Here is a 22,582-nt window from a genome sequence, read left to right as displayed (position 1 = left end):
CTTCCCCACACAGTTTGGGTTTGTGAAAGGCAGAACATGCCTCCTGAACCTGATCGACTTCTTTGAGGCAGTCACCAAAGCTGTAGACGAGGGTAAGGTGGTTCACACAGCATATCTTGACCTCGCCAAGGCTTTCAACACCATCCCCTATTCTGGAATTATAGCTAAACTCACTAAACTAGGTATAAATCCTTACGTAACAAGATGGGTTGCCAGCTGGCTCACTGACAGAGCCCACACTGTAAAAGTTGCAGACTCCAAATTTGACTTCATACCAGTGACAAGTGGTGTACCGCAGGGTTCAGTCCTGGGACCTCTATTGTTTGGTATCTACTTCTCTGAAGTACAGGCTAACACAGAAGGCCTTTGGCTAATGAAGTTCGCAGATGACTGCAAACTAGGAGCCATAGTCGAGTCACCAAATGATGTGGACAACCTATAGAAGGGCCTCACTGAGACAGATGTCTGGTGTCAGAGCCATGGCCTCAAGCTCAATGCCAAAAAGTGCACTGTCATCCCCTTTGGTAAAAACTCTGTACCCATGAACTACCACATAGGTGCCAGTCTACTTAACACCGAATGTGTGATAAGAGACCTTGGGACCCAGCCAAACAGATCAGACCTGAAAGACATAGGAAGCCAGATGGACTTGAAGTTACCTAAACTACCAGCTCTGGCAAAGGTGCTCCAACAAAGATTGGGACCAAAGCTACCAGCTCCAATGGGCAAACTGGTTCCAGACAAGAAATCAGAGGAGGGGTAGAGGAACCAGCACTTGTTACATTCCCAGAGGACAGTACAGATAGAATCCAGAGCTGTATTTGCATTCTGAGAAATGTTCTCAGCATTCTGTCAACATCCTGTTCTATTAATTCTCTAGGACTGAGACGACAACACCACAGATGTGGTTGGGAATATCTCTTCTCTTGTAAAATTGGAGACTTTAGTCTGGAACTGATTGGCTCCAGTGAAAACTGGGACTGAGCAGGTTCAGTGCCAAGAGACAGTTGGCTCTCATTGTCTAGGTATTAAATATCTGATTCCGAAGACAAAGATGGATCCAGTGACCTCTTGGGCAATTTCTTGGAGTCCCCTATATCCTTCTCTTAAGTTTTCTCCTTGGATTTGTCTAGTATGGAGTCCTCGGCCTCCTCCCCTCTCTCAACTTCTTGCCCTTCTCTCTCAGAGAAGTTATTGTTGAAGAAGAAGAAGAATGGGCATCAGTCCCTGTCTGGGGAGGAAGGAGGAAGGAATCTCTTAACAATTATCTTCTCTCATCTTGTTTGCAAGGCTCTGGTGCTGTATCCAAATGAGTGGTCCCTAAATAGTAGACGTAGGAGGAGTGTGGTTCCTAGGGAGGCAACGTGTGCCCACACTCCATGCACATTTCAAAGCTCTGATACACAGCAATGGAAACAGCAAAAACATACACTCACACAGAAAAAAATGGCTGTGCTGAAATATCTATCCAAACTAGCTAAGAGGCACACAAACAACAATTTTTTTAGCAATCTTCAGTAATTATTATAATATTACTTACTCTATGAACAATATAACTAAGAAATCTCTTATCGACATAAATATACCTATACTAACTAATAATCTTAAGTACCTAATCGAGAAAACCACTCAAACTATTACAGTTATTAACAGTAATAAATGTTAAACTAGTGAGAGAAAAACTCTCTCGGTAAGGGAGGAGATCTTCAGGACAATATCTGCAAAGGATATGAAAATATGGAGCCCTTGGTCACACGACCAAACAGTTCAGGTTGCAAACGAGATCTGAGGTAGTAGGGTGGAGACCAGGGGATTATGGGTAGGAGAGGAGTCAACAGCCCTGGAACCGAAGAACTTCAAGTTTGGTGCAGCTTGGATAAGGTCGGATCTGACGACCCAGAGTTGAACTGGATGAAAATAGACAACGTTAGAGACTATGTTAATGAATTGTACCTCTGATCACCACCTATCCACTGTTGTGAGAAAGTCCTTTTTCATCACGCAGCTTACATCTAAGGGCACTGCGTCCAGACCCAGAAATATAATTATTTCATAGTAGCCGGCGCTTGTTAGGCTGATCCTTAAGTATAATCCCACTTTCAATGTTTCAGTCCAAACACTTGCCACAACTGGAATGATCACAGTGCTTTCTCAGTAAAAAATCAAGGGCCTGTATCATAAAATACCTAAGCAGACCATCTCAAAGCCTTGTTCCTCTTCTCAGCATCATACAGGCTACTGATAGCCCACCTGCGCTTCACACATAGATCTTCAACAGACCATATTTTGTCAAACCTAGTACACATTCAAAAGTTCAACTGCATCAAAAACACCCACTTGAAGGATCTCAATTTCTTTTGCAAAATAAACAGAATATGTAAGAGGTATAGATACATATCACAAAGAACACTGCTTCTACAGAATTGACTTCCAAGCCACATAAAGTATTCCCCTTACTCTATTCAAATGTAACTTGGATGAATGGATAAGTTACTGCAAATTCATTCCGGGTTTACTATCTCTGTCCCTCAAGGACAGGAGAAACAAGTAAATGTCCCAAACATACCTCTCAACTATCCAAATTTTTGTCTCATATTTTGGTGTGTTCCTCATAGAATCTGTGGTTTTCTGGCAAATCACGGAGGATTGATAACACTAAATAATAATATACACTTGAGTTTCCGACTTCATAGCCTTCAGAAAATGTATGCGAACACAAATCATGCTATTCTAGCAACTATCTAACTTTATAAGAGCAACATTTAAAATCTGTCCTTATTTCTGCCCTCCCCCATCCATTATTTTAGACTTTGCCCAGATTTCTTGTAGTACAAAATTGAGAGACAAGGTCCCAACATATCCTTGTTTAGCCTATGGGTTACTTGTATGCAAAATGTAAATGCTAAAATCTTCCATTAGAACACAAGGCCAGGCTTCTTAACAGTCTCACAGATCAATAGCTTAGTAAGTACTTATGAACTTATAAGGAACTTCATACATTAAGAAATATCTTCTCTAGCAACAACCACATAGCCATCACTCTGGTCTTCACTAGTACCATTTTCCAACGTGCTGTAAAAGTCAGAATGAATGAGTTTGTATAACATCGATTCATGTTAAGGCCAACCTTCCAAAGCATGCAGGTTTTCTGGAATTTCTCCCACCATGGTACACACCCTTGCACTTTTCTGCATTAAACACACAGGAGATACTAATTTATCTACTGTGCAATCAGCATCAGTTCTCAAAAGTACGTCTTCTCCACCCTTGACTATTCTGCTGATTAGTTTGATTCTGATCTCCAAAACTAGCTTGATGACCGACATAAATGCATTTAGAAAGCATCAGTCTAAACAATAAACTAGCGCAACTTACAGGTTACTATCTCTTCTCCAGTTAACCCACCACCACTTCCTAGGTTCACAGACAAATAATAAGCAAATCATTCTGCAGGCAATTACATGCCTAGTCAATAATGAGAAAGTAACCAAAGGTGAGAATCAAATCCTGTAACTTTTCTATGTAAAGTAAATACCTTAACCTTTATGCCAACTTCCCCAATCCCAGCTAAAGGCTAAGCAGTCAACTTCTTATCTGTCACCATTTTAAGCACCACCTCCATAACTCTAATTTTTCCATCAACTGCTTGTGAAGCACCGTCTTACAAATGCAAGGCAGTAATGAAGGTCAATAAAAAATCTATTACACCTGAATTATGTATGGCTAACCACCTCTTTTACTTCTGAATTTTCCTCCACACATTTTCATCCCCACTCTCTTCAAAATTTCATTCCTTATTTAAAACTTGTATTAAGTGGGCCTATGGCTACAATACAAATTATGAGATGCTGTGGTGACCAAGGTGGATACCTTGAGTAGGGCATCATTGAATGCAGTAAGAATATATCTGGTCTGTCCTGTACAGCAAAGTTGCCACAATTTCAACCTTAAACAGAAGCTATTGAGTCTTTCGGCTTTTCCCGGTTAGGGGTCGCCACAGCGGAACTCCGGTCCGCTAATGATTGGTAGTTGATTTTTACGTGCCGAGCTACCAGCCCTGATGCACAACCTTCAACGAAGGTACGCCCATTCACGCATGTCTCCACGCAGAAGATGCTCTAGCTGAGAATCGAACTGGACAGCGTCTTACTGTGAGGCGACAGTGGTACCGCAGCACCACCACCGCAGTGGAATTTAACAAACACAGTAAATTACAGGAGCAACACTCAAAGAAATGGTGGGTTTACCAAAGAATCAAAACGACAGTTATGTACTAATATTGAAAGAGTTATATGTCACAGTCTACTGTACACACACAGAGTTTACAGTAAATAATGCAAGTCTAGAAAATGAAAAGTAGCGTGCTCACAAAAACACACACTTACTATGTTGTTCTTTAGCTTATATTATGCTGTGTTTGATGAGTATGCTGAACTATACAAAATCTGCAAGTCTCTCCTGGGAACATCCCATTCTCTTTTATAAAACTCACTGAAAACAGCAGGTCTATAATCTTAAACAAATGCACTGTCTACTGTCTGGTACTTGCTTTGCAGGGTCTATATTTACACAGAACAGTTTACTCTTTTAAGAAAGACAGTTCTTAACTTTAACCAGCATACACAAGATTCACAAGAAACTTCAATGGGGCACTAGATGCTAGGGAAAGGATCAATAGGCAGGCTTGCTGAAACAGCCAAGAGCTGTACCATAACAGAGAAACATGCTAGATCTGAACAGGCAGCTGGGAGAACCATATATGCTGACTTCTCCTTTGACACCAGAAGGAGAATCATTTTCTCTCACTTGGCCTTCTAGCTTCGCTCATGAGTGTTAGAATATCCTCAGAGAAAAAGTTACCCATGGGTAGCAGTGTCATACCCTCCAGGATACTAGTCTGTGTGTTAACAATTTGGGGCGTACAAGGGTCTCCCTGCAGTGTACCATAAGGTTCACATGCTGAGGCAGCAGGAAAGGCTTTCCTTTACATATGAATCTGCCTGGGCCAATCATAATTTCTGCCCTTTCCTCCTTCAATTTTTGTACTACCCCAAGGAGAAAGGGTACGGGAATAAAAGTATAGAGAAACAGACCCACCAATTTAGGGAAAAGGCAACCACTGTCTGGGCCTGTCTGCCTGGGGCTCTGTAAAAGAAATGATACTTATTTGTTACTTGAAGAACCTAAGAGGCCTCTTTCTGACACATTCTATCTCTCTTGAAGTCTAAGAATATATCCCTGTCCAGCATCCACTCATGTGGAACTGCTGAGGTCCTGCTCAACTCATCTGTTGTGGAGTTTGCCTGGGTTGGTATATACTTAGCTTTCAGGAAGAGGTTGTACTCCAGGGCCTGTTCCCAAGTCTGCATGGCTAACCAACATAGTTGGTAAGAGTGTCTACCCCCTTCCCCACTGTTTATGTACCACATAATTGTGGTGCTGTCTAGCATAATATGAAGTGACTCAGGTCTCCAGTGTGTCCTGAAGGTGGACAGCTTAGACCACTGCCAAGATTTCCTTCACATTTATATGCAGCTCTGTCTTCCTATGGTACCAGTGGCCTGCACTTTGAAATTCTTCACATGTTCCTCCCATTCCATGTCTGCAGAATCCATGGTTAAGGTATACTGTGGGGTGGATGGTCTGAATGGCATGCTCCCATGCTTTCTGACTTTGCGCACCCACCTTTCCAGTTCTTTCTTTACACAGGACAGGATTTGGATGGTATGTACCAGGGATTCAGTCTGTTTAATTACCAATGAAATGGCCTCATGTGCAAAATGACTAACACTATCATGAGTATTGGCAGATGCTATGTGGTCCAAGAAAGCTCAAAAACTCCCTGTCACTCCTGATTTCCTTGGCGATAATAAAACGGGATTCTACCTTTTCCTGTTCTAGATAAATTATACAATTCAGATCCAAGAGGGCAACCAGAAAGGTCAGCCTTGTTAGCTGGCCATAGGTTTGGCTTCTGTTCATTCACTGGGAATCCTAGTTTCACAGCCAACAGTATAATCCAGTGACTTCCACATCTCTTCCTGGGACACAGCCTGAATCAGGCAGTCAACCAAGAAGGGATAGAAATGGATGCCTATGGTCCTGAGGGGAGCTATGGCTGATGCCAGACATTCTGGAAAGACCATCTGTGAAGAAGACAAACAAAACTGGCTAGCAGGTAAACTGGCAGTGATAGTGCCCAGCTACAACTCTCCACTACTGCCTAGGCCTTTGAAGACAGGGATGTGGAATTAAGTATCAGACTTCGTGTCACTAGGAAGGAGGTCCTGAGACCTCAAGAACAGCAAAAGGATCTGAAATGTTACTACCATGATTTTTGGAATAATTAAGAATTTGATTAGTCTTTACAGGTTTAGACTGGGTCTTCATGCCCTTTTCTCTCCATCCTGGAATAAAGAAGAGTCTGGAGAAAAACCTTTACATTCCTGACCAAACAGCGCAGGTTCTATAGTTCCTTGGAGCAGGATCTGTGCTAAGTGTGGAGGGACTAACTGTTCCTGTCTTTTAGTACAGACAACTGTCCTCTCTTTGCTGGCTTAGATGTGAAGTCTATACACTTCTGTCGATACCGGTTTCAAGTTATACTAAACCAGTTGTGGTAAATGATGCCAAACAGCTCTCTAGCCTGAGACAATGAAGTGGAGGGGTGGAGGTATGGGGCTGCAGAGGGAGGAGGCTAGTATTGTGGACAGCTGCTCCTTGCTGGGGGGGTTTAGCCATGAGGGACCTCAGCTTTCCTACACGTTTCTGTAACCACCTCTCTCGCTGTCTAGGGTTTTCTACTTTTAGCCTGCTTGCCTTTTCCCTGCCAATGGTAGGGTCCTTGATTTCAAGAATAATTTTAATTTTATTTGTTAACAGCAGGGTGAAACACTTTTGACTAATTCAATAGTTTTTCCTTTATTCTTATGTCTTTTAAACAAATTGCAAAGATGAGGGAGTGAAGAGCAACTCCTTATCAAGCAAGGCATTAAGGACCTGAGCCATCGTATGCTTAAGCAGGGACTGGGTACTCAGCCAAGAAAGCTTCTTTGTACCTAAATCCTATGGCAGCAGCTCTGGATGCTGCAATTAAAGCACAAACCTCCCATCTCATAGCATGTTTCCTGAAAGTACAGTTTTGTACCTATCATAAATGTAGATGTTCGAGTGTATACACTGCTGCAGTCATTACACTTTGGTTATCCTGCCGTCAGGCGGTTGCCCAGTTGGCCTGAGTTCCAAAGTCTTGGTCCGGTGTCGGTTGCTGTCGCCTCCTCCCTGACGTCAGTGCGACAGGGGTATATAAGATGCAGCAAACGCCATTTTCTTCAGTTTTTCTTGCCCCAGATGTCAGGTGCCCCCAAATAGGTAGGCAATTCAAATTGCTAATAAAACACACATAAGAAAAGCAAACAACAACTTTCAGCTACCAGCAAATATTCCCCATAGGTAGTAAAGGGTAGAAGACATAGGTATGTACCAGCAAGTAAGAGGGGAAGGAAGGAGGGTAACCTGGACTGCAGCAGTGTATACACTCGAACATCTACATTTACGGTAGGTACAAAACTGTACTATGTTCATCGTGTTACACTGCTGCAGTCATTACACTTGGGTAGATTCCCAAAGCTGAGGTAGGGTGACTGGTTCTATAAGGCATTAGAGGTGGCTATAAGGCCCTGCAGCACTGCAGTGGCAAAGCCAGCTCTGGATTTAGAGTATAGAGGCAGATGGTAATGCTTGGTGAAGGTATATACAGAACTCCAAGTTGCTGCTTCCAAAATATCCTTGGTAGGTACTCCTCTGAGGTAGGCAGTTGAAGTGGCTGTTGCCCTGGTGGAGTGAGATCTAATGCTAGGTACAGGTTTCCTATGGTGTGTATAGCAGAAACGTATACAATGTCCTATCCATTTTGAAATAGTCTGTTTTGAAATGGCTTTTCCCTGTGCTCCTGCAGTATATGCTACCAATAATTGCTCAGATTTTCTGAAAGCTTTGGTTTTGTCCAAGTAGAAGCATAACTGCCTGTGAATGTCCAAAGAATGCAGTAGTCTCTCCCCTTTATTCTGTGGTTTTGGATAAAAAGTTGGCAAGTGAATAGTTTGGTTTAGAGGCACACTGGATACCACCTTTGGCATAAACGTAGGGTTAGTTCTTAAAGACACCCTGTCCTGGTGGAAAATGAGGAAAGGTTCTACTGCCATTAGTGCCTGTAATTCTGAAACTCTTCATGCTGATGTTATTGCCAGGAGCAGAGCAGTTTTCCAAGAGATATATTTTAATTCTACTGTGTTAGCTGGCTCAAAAGGAGGTAAAGTTAATTTTTCCAAAACAAAGTTGAGGTCCCAAGTTGGAGTAGGTGCTCTACGGGGCGGTCTTATGTATTTAGCCCCTCTGAGGTACTGTCTCAGCAAAGGATTAGAGAAAATTGGTGGATCCATGTTGTAATGAGCAGAGATGGCAGAGGCGTGGATCTTGATGGATGAGAAGGAGAGGCCTTTGTCCAGCATCTCAGTTAAATATTGTAGTATCTGAGGAATGTTTGGGACATGAGGGTCAAGGCTGTGAGCTTGGTTCCAGGCACAGAATCTCTTCCATTTATCCGAATAGGCTTTCCTGGTACTAGGCCTTCTGGCCTCCAGAATGCCATCCATAACAGCTTTGGAGAGAGGCACTGCTTGCTTGACTAAGGAATCTTCCATGCAGCTAGGTTTAAGGTCTTTAGCTGGCTGTGTAGTATCTGATTGTTGTGCTGAGTAAGCAGATGTGGGATTTGAGGCAAAATCCAGGGTGGTCCTTGTGCTAAGTTCATTAAGATTGGGTACCAGTGCTGGCGTGGTCAGTCTGGTGCAATCAGGATCATCTTTGGCTCTTCTTGCCTGGTTTTTATGAGTACCTTTGGCAGGAGAGGTAGTGGTGGGAAAGCGTATACTTGTAGGTTTTTTCAGCTGAATGAGACGGCATCCACTTTCCATGCTTGTGGATGGTAACTCCTTGTGCAGAATTTCTGTAGCTGGCAGTTCATTGGGGATGCAAACAGATCTATGTCCGGGCTCCACCATTTCTGTGTTATCATTCTGAATATTTGTGGATTCAATTCCCATACGTGGGGATCCATGATGTTTCTGCTTAAGTCATCTGCCAGTGCGTTTTTCTCTCCTGACAGGAAATGTGCTTGCAGATGAACTTGATAGTTTAGAGCTGTGTTGCACAAGGTCATGGCTTGTCTGCAGAGGGGGTAGGAGTGAGTGCCCCCTTGCTTATGTACCACATAACTGTGGTGTTGTCTGTCTTTAGTAGTAGTTGCCCTGGATGCAGCAGGTCCTTGAAAGCTATAAGTGCATTTTGTACAGCTAGCATCTCTTTTTGATTGATGTGAAGATGCCTTTGTTCTGCGGGCCACTTGCCCTGAATACATCTGCCTGCCATGTGTGCTCCCAGGGCGTAATCCAATGCATCTGTTGTCAGTGTTTGCCTGGCTGTGGGTTGAGTAAAAGCCTGTCCCTTGTTGAGGTGACAAGCTTGAGCCCACCACTGAAACTCCTGTTGAAGGCAAGGAATTAGTGGTATAACTGTTTCCAAACTTTGACAGTGTTGAGACCATACATTCTTTAGGTACCATTGTATTTTCCTCATATGCAGTCTGGCATATGGAATTAGTAGTATGCAAGATGCCATGTAACCCAAGGCCTGCAGAAGTTTTCTTGCAGGGAGTTAGGTCTTTGTTGCCATCAATTGAAAGTACTGAGTCAGTTGTCCTTGCTTGTCTGGCGTGAGATAAGCCATCTGGGCCGTTGTGTTCAAGCTGGCACCCAGGAATATTATCTCTTGTGAGGGCACTAGTTTTGATTTCTTTTCGTTTACTGTGTACCCCAGGCAACTTAACTTTTTTTACAAACACCAGATGCTTTAGAAGAATGTCCTTGCTCTCTGCTTGAATCAGGCAGTCGTCCAGGTACAGATACATTTGAATTCCTTTCTGTCTGCAAAATGCAATTACTGGTGCCAGGCACTTTTGAAGACCCTGGGTGCAGTAGATAAGCCAAAGGACAGTGCAGAGAATTGATAGTGCATTGAACCAGCTATGAATCTGAGGTATCTTCTGCAGTTTTGTCTGATAGGGACATGCAGGTATGCCTCCTTGAGGTCCAAGGTCACGAGCCAAGCTTTCTTGCCCAGCATGGGAAGAAGCTGCTGTAGTGTCAACATTTTGAATTTCGGAACATCCAGGTAAGTGTTTAGAGAAGAAAGATCCATAATGGGTCGCCAGGCTTTGTCCTTTTTGGGAACCAGAAAGAGTCTTGAGTAAAATCCTTGTCCTTGCTCCTGTGGTGGTACCTTTTGAATAGCTCTCATATCCATGAGTGCTGTAATTTGTTTTTGAGCCTCTGCCCATTGATTTGGTGGCAGATTTGGCATTCCTTTTAACTTTGGCAGAGTGTGAAAGTGGAACCTGTAACCTTGAGATACAATGTTGAAAACCCATTTGTCTGGTGATCATATGCCAGTTGTGATAGAAAAGTGCCAGTTTTCCTCCCAAGGGGGCTGCCAAGACAGATTTGTTTGGCAGCTGTAGTGGGAAGTCATTGGGACTGCTTTTTATATGGTTGGGGCCTGTCTTCCCCCTTCTTTCTGGCCTGATGCAACCCATTGTCGAGGCCTGTAAGGATCTTGTGGTTGACCTCTACATCCTGGACGTCTGTATCTGCCCCTTTGAGGTCTGTCTGTAACTGGAAAGGCCCAATTCTTAGTTGGCCAATTTCTGCTAAATCTAGGAGGCTGAACCTGTAAGAAATCATTCACCGTTTGCATAGATTTTGCCTTATCCTCCATTTTCTTTAATACCTCTTCTGCCTTAACTCCAAATAACACACCCTGCTGCAAAGGTGCATCCAATAACTTTGCTTTAACATGATCTGGTAACGTATGTTCTTTTAACCAAGCATGTCTTCTAATGACAGAGCCTGTAACTGCTGCTCTACAGGAGGCCTCTAAAGAATCAAAACCACATTGCAAAGTATGTTTTCCCACTTGTTCAGCTGCATGCAATAAATCGTGCATTTCTTTAAAATTAGGAGGATCTGAATCTGGAAGCATTTTTTGTTTCAACTGAGACATCAAAAATTGCTGATATTTTAGCATGTGAAACTGGCAATTTAAGGCTCTCATTGCTACAGTTGCGGACGTATGTACTTTCTTTCCCCGTCTGTCTAATGCTCTGGAATCTCTGTCAGAGGGAACTGGATTCTTGGCTGATGAGGCCTTAACCCCTTTGGGGCCCTGAGAAACAGTTTCAGGGTCAGCAACAGGGCTTTTATACAGAAATTTGTGAGAGTCAGGGACTCTGCAGTATCTGTCAGGTTTAACTGGGACTGGAGGTAAGGAATCAGGATTTAAGCTGGATTCAGTATACACATCATCCACAATATCTAACACTGGCGGAATAGCAAGGGGTCTGTGTTGAGGTAATAAAAGGAAGTCTCAGAACCTTTTCTTGGATTCTGAGTAATCCTGGCCTTCTCAATGGAAATGTTCCCTCATGGTATGTAAGGTTTCCCCAAAGGAGTAGTCCTCAGGCGTTGCGGCTGATGGAATTGACTCCTCAGCAGCAGAATCTTCATACAGGGGTAAAGAATATCCTAGGTCTGAGGATGAATCTGAAGAGATGGACACCTGGTCAGATGAGTCATAGTCTGCATCCTGTCTAGGCCTTTTATCAGGAGGGGAATGGGACCCCCTGATCAGAGTGATTAGGTCTTCGGCCATTTTGAGCATTTGTTTCTTAGGCATGGAGGCCTGTCCTGGAGAATGCTGTATTTGTTTGTTTTTAAAGGAGGCTTAGACTTGGCAGAGGGTTTAATGCTTAACTGAGTAGGTCTGAAAACACCCTCTGAAGCTGCGGGTAGCTCAGCTACTCCGGATCCCTCTGAAGGGTTAGTTTCGGTAAGCTGAAATACTTGCGCGTCCGAAGGCCCAGCCATCTCCACGTGGGAGTCAGTCAGAGGCGGCCTGTGGTTCTACAGAAGCGGTCATCAGGGGCTGCGAAGGCACCTCACTATAAACCGGAGAACCGGCTACTGGCCTAGAAGAGGCTTCATCGTCAGTTTTGGGCCTCGGATGCCTATCCTTGTCTTTGGGCTTTTTATGTATTCCGGTTGTCGGAAGTTCCGACGGCATGGTATAATTGAATTTTCTACCAAAATAATGTCGGGCAAAATCAAACCGACATTTAATAGTGCGCTTGTTAAACCTAGCACAAAACCGACAACCAGTGACGTCGTGGTCTGGGCCTAGGCATGGGATACAATAAGAATGGATTTCCCACAAGAAATACAGTTATTAACTTTTACTGACATCGGTCCGAGGCAAGAAAAAGTTTCCCCAATGGGGTACTTAGCTTTGTAGAAGACTTCGGCTCTGGATTCGGAATGAAAATCTCAGGAGACGGCCGACCGGCACTTGCAAACTGCTTTTGCTTCGGGCACCGCGCGGCAAGAAAGACTGAAGAAAATGGCGTCGGCTGCATCTTATATACCCCTGTCGCACTGACGTCAGGGAGGAGGTGACAGCAACCAACACCGGACCAAGACTTTGGAACTCAGGCCGACTGGGGAACCGCCTGATGGCAGGATAACCCAAGTGTAATGACTGCAGCAGTGTAACACTATGAACATCTGCAAAATAGTCTAGGCTTGGCAAAGCACATCTGCCTTCAAGGTCTCTAACACTCCCACAGGACTTTTCTACAGTTGGATGGTGACATGCTTCTAATACTTCAGAATGCGGGACAGAACATTTGCATTTCCAAAGACCAGGACTACTGAGATACATACCTTCTCCTCAAAGACAGCTGGCAATCTGCTTTCCCTGTCATTCAGAAGAATATCCACTTTTAATTCAGTCTACTTCCCTTGACTGCTTCCACAGACACTGTCTGGATATGTAGTAGAGTTCTTATAAAAAAATATATATATATTTCTGAGCCTTTTTAACCCTCCTGTGCTATACCTGACCCATGTCTGGGGATGGTGAAGTTATCACGGACCCTGGGATAGCATCACACTACTGTCTTGAAGTGTTTTTTTTTCTGTTTTTACTCCCTACCTCTGCAAATGCACAGTAAAACCCTAGGACAGGATGTGCAATGGGTGTCACTACTGAACCTCGCTTCACTTCTGTAAAGGGCTGAAACACCATCCACCTTAATGCAGCTCTGCAATGTTGTTTTCCCAGTCTCCACCAACCACAACAGCATGCACCTTCCTTCTCCTTCAAGTAGGTATGTCCACCTCTCCTGTCTGCACCACTGAGCACCTGAGCCACAACAGAAACTTGGGTTGTCTGGCCATAACCTGGGCTTTATTCCCATATACCACCCAGCACAGGCTAAGTTTCTTGGAAAGAAATAAAAATGAAAGGCTTCTGAACTCTGTGAAGTTAGTATGTGTTGGGAATAGAGGGATAAAATGCACACACAGTTATCAATTCTCATAATTAAACTGGGATGTAATACCAATGAGTTCTAACCAACCAGAAACTCCAGGTTAAGCTTTGTGCTCCAATGACTGAAAATAAAACATATGTCCTTACCTGAGCTCGTTTCTCCATGTCTTGACAAGTGCCTAGCTGTTTTTCCATCGCAGCTCTGATCTGCCTAGCTTCATACTCCAGCTGTCTTCTAGTCATATCAGTTTGCAGAGAAAACTGAAAACAAAAAGCCAAAAAATCAGAGTGAGAATAGTAAATAAGGCCCAAAAACACACAAAAACCTGTGCTGGAGACAAATCAATACAGAAGAAGGCAAATAACCTGCAGGGCTACCACCACCATAAAACATAAGATGCAGTTTACTGTAACCAGAATAAGCACTTTCGTATTACAGAATGCTTCATCAGATTCAAACAACATAAAACAAAAATCACAAATTTAAACAAACCAATGATCAATCATCAAGTTGTTAAAACATCAGAACCAATAAATCACAAAACCAATTTTCTTCTTCTTAAAGCTGGTCAGAGGAACACATTGGCATTCAACCATGGGAACTTGTTAGGTTGTAATTTAAGTATTCATTTCAATTCCAGATTTTCTACATAATTACTCAGGTCCCCTCTACTAGGGTTAGCCTTCACTTACTGCAAAACCCTAAAAGAAAAATTGTGCCCTAAATTCTCCCTAGCATGTTTGACCAAGGCATTCTTAATATTAAAAACTGTGATGTCATGTAAATGTTTTAAAATCCTATCTTTCAACTTCTGCACTGTTTTCCCCACATAGAAACTAGTGCATGCATTGCACGTAGCTAAATAAACCACATTTGGAGTTTGACAGTCAGCAAAAAACCTAGGTTCAAGTATAAAACTAAACATGGAATGTTGAAACTTGTTGTTTCATAATATCAGAACACACCTTACATGTGGAACAAGGGAAGGTACCTAACCTTTGTAAAATATTTCTTATATATCGTGGCCCCCTGTCACACAACAGTTGCTTTAAATTGTTGGAATTTCTAAAGCCAAACCTTGGCTTGGATCTTAAAATTCCTGCTGTCTTGGAATCTAAAGTCAACAGGTTCCAATTTTTGTTAATTATGTCTCAAATTAAACCTACACCATTTGTAAATTTGGTATAAAATCTCAGGCCACTCCATGTGTGAATACACTTCTCATTCCCTTTGTGTCCTTGGCCTGGATTAACAGAAAAGTAGGGCCTAGCTGTGTTTTCTCTACTTCTCAAGATCTGTTCACTGATTTTGTCTATATCTCGCCTGTTGTAGCCCCTGGCTCGAAACTGATCAGAAAAAAGTTCCATGTTCTTAATACAGTCATCATATGCAGTACATAATCTAGATAATGTAGTAAACTGACCTTTGATAACATTCGGAAATAAACATCTAGGATGCATGCTTTCATTAGATAGAAGGCTATTTTTCCAACAAGCTTTCCTATATATTGTTGTAGCAATATTACCAGAGATATTCCTGCTTAGTTTAACATCTAAAAAAATCAATAATAAAAATAAAAAAACAAGTGGAAAAAGATCGTAGAAACAAAACCACTAATCCAATAAAACGATCGTGTCAGCACACAGGTTGCAGGTCCATAAAACGTTTATTGTATAAATTCCACAAGCGCTTTCACCCTAACTCAATTGTAGGGCTTTCAAGTGTAAAAACAGTGGAACTATTCAATCAGCCATCTTTAAATAACTTCATTTTAAAAAAAGGCGCCAAAACCAGTCTGACCTAAATTTAAAGTAACCACTCTCATTTTTACAACTGTCAAGTTTAAAAACACAAATAAATTCACTTTGTTTGCCAAACATTAATAAACTTGATAAAACTTTGAATCAAAGTAGTATAAACTAACACAAAATAACAGTTCTATCTAAAAAAGAAGAAGAAAAGGATGTCAAAAATTTAAAATACTTTAAAATAATGTTAAACAATACAATCAAAATATTACTTTAATAATGGTTTCAGTGGTTGTTTTAAGTAATTATTTTGATAAATCTTCTGCTTTTTTAATCAAATAAGGCTTAATAGAAATATGCTCATTTAGTCCCGGGGGGTGGGTAGCATTTTATCTAATTTGCCAATAGGTCTCCCTACAGCATAGCCAAATCTCCCCCTTTAGGGTCAATAGGTACTTGTTCAAGAATCCCAAAGCGAAAGCCAGTGTGTTTAGGCTCCATTTGTAAATGTTTACTTAATGCATTATTAATATTCCCTCTTTTTATGTTATATAAATGTTTATAAATTCGTTTGTTCAACGTTCTCTCTGACTTCCCTATGTAGAAACTAGGACAGTCTCTACACAGGGCTAAGTACACAATACCTTTATTATGACAGTTACCCTTCTTTAAGTAAATCCTACTGTTGCCATAATTTTTTAAGGTGATGGGTACTTCGTCCAAAATGTATCTACAATACCCACACCTACCACACCTACTCATTCCCTTATCCAAAATAGTTGTACGTCTATAATTGTTACTTTCGAACACCTTTTTCAGATTTGTTCCTGTTTTATAAACAAAGTTAGGATGATCATCTACTTTGTGTACTAAGTCCTTATTGTGCTTTAACATCTTCCAATTTCTCTGAATGAGGTCCTTAACTTCCCTTGTAATGGTACTGTGTTGATGAACCATAGCTCTTTTAAAAGCTTGTTCACTATCCACTTCATGACCTTTTACAGTTTCCAATGGTTTCCCAAAAATAGGAGACTATCTAGTTGCACGACCATTTATAATTTCTTCCCACACTTCCTTTATTAACCTATCAGGGTAACCCCTTGAACTAAACAAATCAGAAATAAAATCAATTTCCACTAAAAAATCATCCCACTCTGATGTCATCCTGGCCGCTCTGAACATTTGGCCCTTGACTATACTCCTTTTTTGTTTCCAGGGGTGGTCACTGTTAGAGGGGAGGTAGGAATTACTGAAAGTATTTTTCCTATAAATTCTTGATTTTAGTCCCCCATTACTTTTGTCTAACCTCACATCTAAATAATCAATTCCACCATGGTCAAAATTAAATGTAAATTTTAAGAATCCAGTGGTAGAATTTAAAAACTCCACAATAATGTTCGCTGGTCCTTCCCAAATAATAAACAAATCATCCAAGAAGCGTTGGTATAATTTGATGTTGCTGCTATAAAAATCTGAAAGGAACAAATGCTGCAACTCCCATTGTAAAAGGACAAGGTTAGCGTAGATGGGGGCACAAGCTGCCCCCATAGCTACGCCTCTAACCTGCTTGAAAGTTTCCCCCTCAAAATACACAAAATTGTTTTCCAACACAATTCTCATTAGTTCTATCAACAGGTCAATATCAAAGCTTCAAAAGTAGCCAAAAGTAATCTAAATCCCCATCAGTTGGAATACAGGTGAATAAGTCAACCACATCAATGGTTAAAAAGTACACCTCACCTTCATAAGACTGCAGTGTCAAACCATGTAAAAAATCCCAAGAATCCTTCAACATATGCTCATACTGATCAGGGATATGTTTAAGAGTATGGTCCAAAAAAGATGCAATAGCATATGTTTTAGACCCCTTCCCTGACACAACTGGCCTGTATGGAGGGTCAGTTGTACTTTTATGAATCTTTGGAATTCCAAAGAAAGTCGCTAGTCTTGGTTTCTTAATGGTCAACATAATACCAATCTTTTCATCCAGTCTACCTTCCATGATAAATTCTTCTATGGCTAGATCTATTTTCCTGTAAGAGATGTTGATCTCATTCGTAAAAACTGGAATGTAGACATCAACGTCCCCCAGGATGTTCAAAATTTTATTAGAGTAATCAAACATGTTAACCAAGACCATACCACCATACCACCCCCCCCCCCCCCTTATCGGATTTCATAATTCGAATCCCCCTGTCGTTGAGTAAGTCCTCCAAGATGTGTTTTTCCCTTGTGGCCAAATTAGCCTTAAACAAAAACTTTTTCTTAATTTTTTTATCTACACTCAGTTCGTATAAATCTGATGCACATGTCTCTTCAAACATCTGTAAAGCCAGGTGGAGAGGAGGGTTGAATGTACTAGCCTTTCTAAAGCTAGTTGTATCATAGCCATTGGTCTGCTCAAACATTAATGCAAAATTAAATTTTCTAGTGTACAGTTTTAACTCTATGAGAGTATCACAAACATCAAATCTAACTGTTGGAACAAATTTAAAACCTTTTTCAAAAAGGTGAAAATGCTCTTCATTAATCTCAATCCCACTTCGGTTAAAAATTTTAAAACCATTGTAGGAATAAGTCACTTTGTCAGAATCAATAACTATTTCCCCATTTACTTTATTGTCCAAGTTAATCATTACACTTTTCCTTTCTTTTTTGTTGTTTTCTCTTGGTTCCTTCCTCTTCCCTTTCCGCCAGAAAAATCCTGTTCATTCAACTCTCTTTCTACCCCTCCCTCAGCCATGTCGGTAGTAACTACCACATCTTTGTCAGCATCCACAGTGGTGGGGTTAGGTGTAGAAATATTAATCACTGGGGTGGTTGGACTATGGTGTAAAACATCCACACTAATTTGTCTGTTGTTGACAAGTTTTTCACCTATTTTAGATTGTTCAACTGTTTTAGATTTGGTCAAGTCCCTTACAACTGTAGGATCCGATTGTTTGCATAAACTGTTCCTATAAATTCTCCCTTTAAACACATAATCCCTATTTTCACTGTATTGTTTCAAAATCCTTTCTAATTTTCTTTTTCTCTCTCATATATTACTTTACATTTTCTTTCAATCCTGTAAAAACTGTTATCATAACTTTCTTTATTACATTCAAATAACAAATCCTTTCTGATGGCTTCATCCAATTTCTCTGCTTCCTTTAACATCATATCCACCTTCATTTAGGCAAATTTTACCATCAGCTTTAAAATTTTAAAACCACATTCATCGAACACACTATTAAATTCATTAAGCATGTCCAAATCATAAGCAAAACTCTCAGGGTATTTATACACACGTAACCCTTGTGGGATTATTTTGTTAAACATTCTTCTAAATATGCAATGTCAATATTGACACATTTTATTTTATACAATTTGTTTTCCAAATCCCTAATTCCATCTTTTAAAGAAGACGCTGTAAAAGAACGACCTGCCCCTTTAGACTTATTTTGGTGGCAGGAATAATTATTAAAAAAAGTCTCCTTTACTTTGTACATAATCAAACCATTCTCTAACATTATGAAAACGCCCTGATTCATTGTTAATAACTTTGTCAATCTGAGTTATAGTAACTTGGTGTACACGTACACCTTGTTGAAAATTTTCAACGTCAAAATACCAGTAAGTCCACTGATAACAGTAGACTCTCCCCTCCTATGGTCGTCGCCCAATGTTTGTTCAAACCTTTGGGAAGAATGGTTGGTTCCACATCCCTTATGTGGAACTGAGGTAAACTCACAAAGTGTTCCAACCTGCACCCCCAAATCACCAGCATTCGCCTGAATGGGAACTTGTCTGTCTACCTCCTTCTGAACCTGCGCACACGAAATAGAACCATCAGGAGGTGAAAACACTTCCAAAATACGGGCCAAGTCTGTCTTTAGACTCTGCATTTCTGCAGCAAGTCCCAAAATAGCTGCCGCTACTTCCCTTCTGTGAAAAAAATCACATTTTCGACCTCAGGCTGCCCAAACTCTTCCTCAAACGATAATTCTCCATTAAAGACTGCCATACTCTGTACGCCGACCTCCACAACACAAAACAAAAATAAAAAACAAGTGGAAAAAGATCGTAGAAACAAAACCACTAATCCAATAAAATGATAGTGTCAGCCCACAGGTTGCAAGTCCATAAAACGTTTATTGTATAAATTCCATAAAGCGCTTTCACCCTAACTCAATTGTAGGGCTTTTTCAAGTGTAAAAACAGTGGAACTGTTCAATCAGCCATCTTTAAATAACTTAATTTAAAAAAAAAGGCGCCAAAACCAGTCTGACCTAAATTTAAAGTAACCACGCACATTTTTACAACTGTCAAGTTTAAAAACACAAATAAATTCACTTCTTTTGCCAAACATCAATAAACTTGATAAAACTTTGAATCAAAGTAGTATAAACTAACACAAAATAACAGTTCTATCTAAAAAAGAAGAAAAGGATGCCAAAAATTTAAAATACTTTAAAATTATGTTAAACAATACAATCAAAATATTACTTTAATAATTGTTTCAGTGGTTGTTTTAAGTAATTATTTTGATAAATCTTTTGCTTTTTTAATCAAATAAGACTTAATAGAAATATGCTCATTTAGTCCTGGGGGGTGGGTGGCATTCAGTCTTATTTGCCAATAGGTCCCCCTACAGCATAGCCAATTCTCCCAATCTCCCCCTTTAGGGTCAATAGGTACTTATTCAAGAATCCCAAAATGAAAGCCAGTGTGTTTAGGCTACATTTGTAAATGTTTACTTAATGCATTATTAATATTCCCTTTTTTTTATGTTATATAAATGTTCATAAATTTGTTTGTTCAATGCTCTCTCTGACTTCCCTATGTAGAAACTAGGACAGTCTCTACACAGGGCTAAGTACACAATACCCTTAATATGACAGTTACCCTTCTTTAAGTAAATCCTACTGTTGCCGTAATTTTTTTAAGGTGATAGGTACTTCGTCCAAAATTTATCTACAATACTCACACCTACCACACCTATTAGTTCCCTTATCCAAAATAGTTGTACATCTATAATTGTTACTTTCGAACACCTTTTTCAGATTTGTTCCGGTTTTATAAACAAAGTTAGGATGATCACCTACTTTGTGTACTAAGTCCTTATTGTGCTTTAACATCTTCCAATTTCTCTGAATGAGGTCCTTAACTTCCCTTGTAATGTTACTGTGTTGAAGAACCATAGCTCTTTTAAAAGCTTGTTCACTATCCACTTCATGACCTTCAATACAGAAGAAGGCAAATAACCTGCAGGGCTACCACCACCATAAAACATAAGATGCAGTTTACTGTAACCAGAATAAGCGCTTTCGCATTACAGAATGCTTCACCAGATTCAAACAACATAAAACAAAGCTCACAAATTTAAACAAACCAATGATCAATCATCAAGTTGTTAAAACATCAGAACCAATAAATCACAAAACCAATTTTCTTCTTCTTAAAGCTGGTTTGAGGCACACACTGGCATTTAACCATGGGAACTTGTTAGGTTGTAATTTAAGTATTCATTTCAATTCCAGATTTTCTACATAATTACTCAGGTCCCCTCCACTAGGGTTAGCCTTCACACATTGCAAAACCCTACAAGAAAAATTGTGCCCTAAATTCTCCCTAGCATGTTTGACCAAGGCATTCTTAATATTAAAAACTTTGATGTAATGTAAATGTTTTAAAATCCTATCTTTCAACTTCTGCACTGTTTTCCCCACATAGAAACTAGTGCATGCATTGCACGTAGCTAAATAAACCACATTTGGAGTTTGACAGTCAGCAAAAAACCTAGGTTCAAGTATAAAACTAAACATGGACTGTTGAAACTTCTTGTTGTTTCATAATATCAGAACACACCTTACATGTGGAACAAGGGAAGGTACCTAACCTTTGTAAAATATTTCTTATAGATCGGTCGCCTGTCACACAACAGTTGCTTTAAATTGTCGGAATTTCTAAAGCCAAACCTTGGTTTGGACCTTAAAATTCCTGCTGTCTTGGAATCTAAAGTCAACAGGTTCCAATTTTTGTTAATTATGTCTCGAATTAAACCTACAGCATTTGTAAACTTGGTATAAAATCTCAGGCCACTCCATGTGTGAAGACACTTCTCATTCCCTTTGTGTCCTTGGCCTGGATTAACAGAAAAGTAGGGCCTAGCTGTGTTTTCTTTACTTCTCAAGACCTGCTCACTGATTTTCTCTATATCTCGCCTGCTGTAGCCTCTGGCTCGAAACTGATCAGAAAGTAGTTCCATGTTCTTAATACAGTCATCATATGCAGTACATAATCTAGATACTCTAGTAAACTGACCTTTGATAACATTCGGAAATAAACATCTAGGATGCATGCTTTCAGCTATTTTTCCAACAAGCTTTCCTATATATTGTTGTAGCAATATTACCAGAGATATTCCTGCTTAGTTTAACATCTAAAAAAATCAATACTAGATTTAGACATTGTATACGTGAAGGTCAAAAAATGGTGGTGCTGTTTACAAAAGAGATGAACTGTTGCAATTCATATTCATTGCCAGCCCATAGTACAAATAAGTCATCCACAAAACAACGGTACAACTTAATGTAACTAGAATATATATGATTGTTAAAAACATTATTTTCTTCCCAATAGTACATAGCATGGTTGACATATGAATCTGCACATGGGGTGCCCAAAGCGACACCACATTTCTGTAAAAAAAAAGTTTATTTTCCAAACATAAATACATTGTTTTCTAATATTACTTCCAACAAAGTGCAGACAGGCATAACAGTATCACCATTATAGCCACTCTTGTTACATAATGTCTCAACTAACTGCCTGTATACCATAATGATTGGATATACTTGTGAACAAATTTTTAACATCAAGGGTTACAAAAAGGCTAGTAGAGACCTCTCCATTATTATTGTTATGTTTTACAAACTGTTTTCAAGTCCATTAAGAAGTGATTAGAGTCCCTCAACACAGAAGTGATGGAGCACAAAACTCCTTTCAATTTCTCTTCTACAAAAACAGAGAGGCTCCACTGCCCAGTCTGCCCTAGCCACTATAGGTCTCAAAGGTGGGTGCTTAAGGTCCTTGTGCATCTCAGTTAGCCCTTTTATCACTGGTAGAATGGGTTGTTCAACACAGAAAAAAATAATACAACTGTTCAATAGCATGACACATTAACAAATCATATAGTACATCTTGCATGTATTTCTTCATTCTTTCAACGTCAGTCCTACCTTCTGTAAGTATTGTCCTCATTCAATAAACTATACATTAAGTCACAATAGTCTTTGGAGTTCAGCATCACCAAAGCACCCACCTCGTCCGCAGATCTAATACTAATTTCACTATTGTTCATTAGGGATTGTAATGCTTTTCATTCAACTGTATTTAAGTTATAAAA

At 40.2% G+C, this 22,582-nt stretch overlaps 1 protein-coding gene across 7 annotated transcripts in view; it reads right to left on the bottom strand.

Moving 5' to 3' along the window:
• Positions 1-22,582, bottom strand: part of APC (APC regulator of WNT signaling pathway) — a 2,693,590-nt gene that overhangs the window by 753,316 nt on the left and 1,917,692 nt on the right. For all 7 annotated transcript variants that reach the window (XM_044064201.1, XM_044064200.1, XM_044064205.1 and 4 more), the window contains one exon: positions 13,591-13,704. In XM_044064201.1, the coding sequence (XP_043920136.1) occupies positions 13,591-13,704 (114 nt within the window). The remainder of the gene's footprint in view (positions 1-13,590; positions 13,705-22,582) is intronic.

The sequence above is a fragment of the Protopterus annectens genome, chromosome 2.part2, assembly GCF_019279795.1.
Source record: "Protopterus annectens isolate FY-2018-M chromosome 2.part2, PAN1.0, whole genome shotgun sequence".
NCBI lineage: Eukaryota > Metazoa > Chordata > Ceratodontiformes > Protopteridae > Protopterus > Protopterus annectens.
The sequence above is the reverse complement of the archived record's forward strand: the minus strand, read 5'-3'. Positions and strand labels throughout refer to the sequence as shown.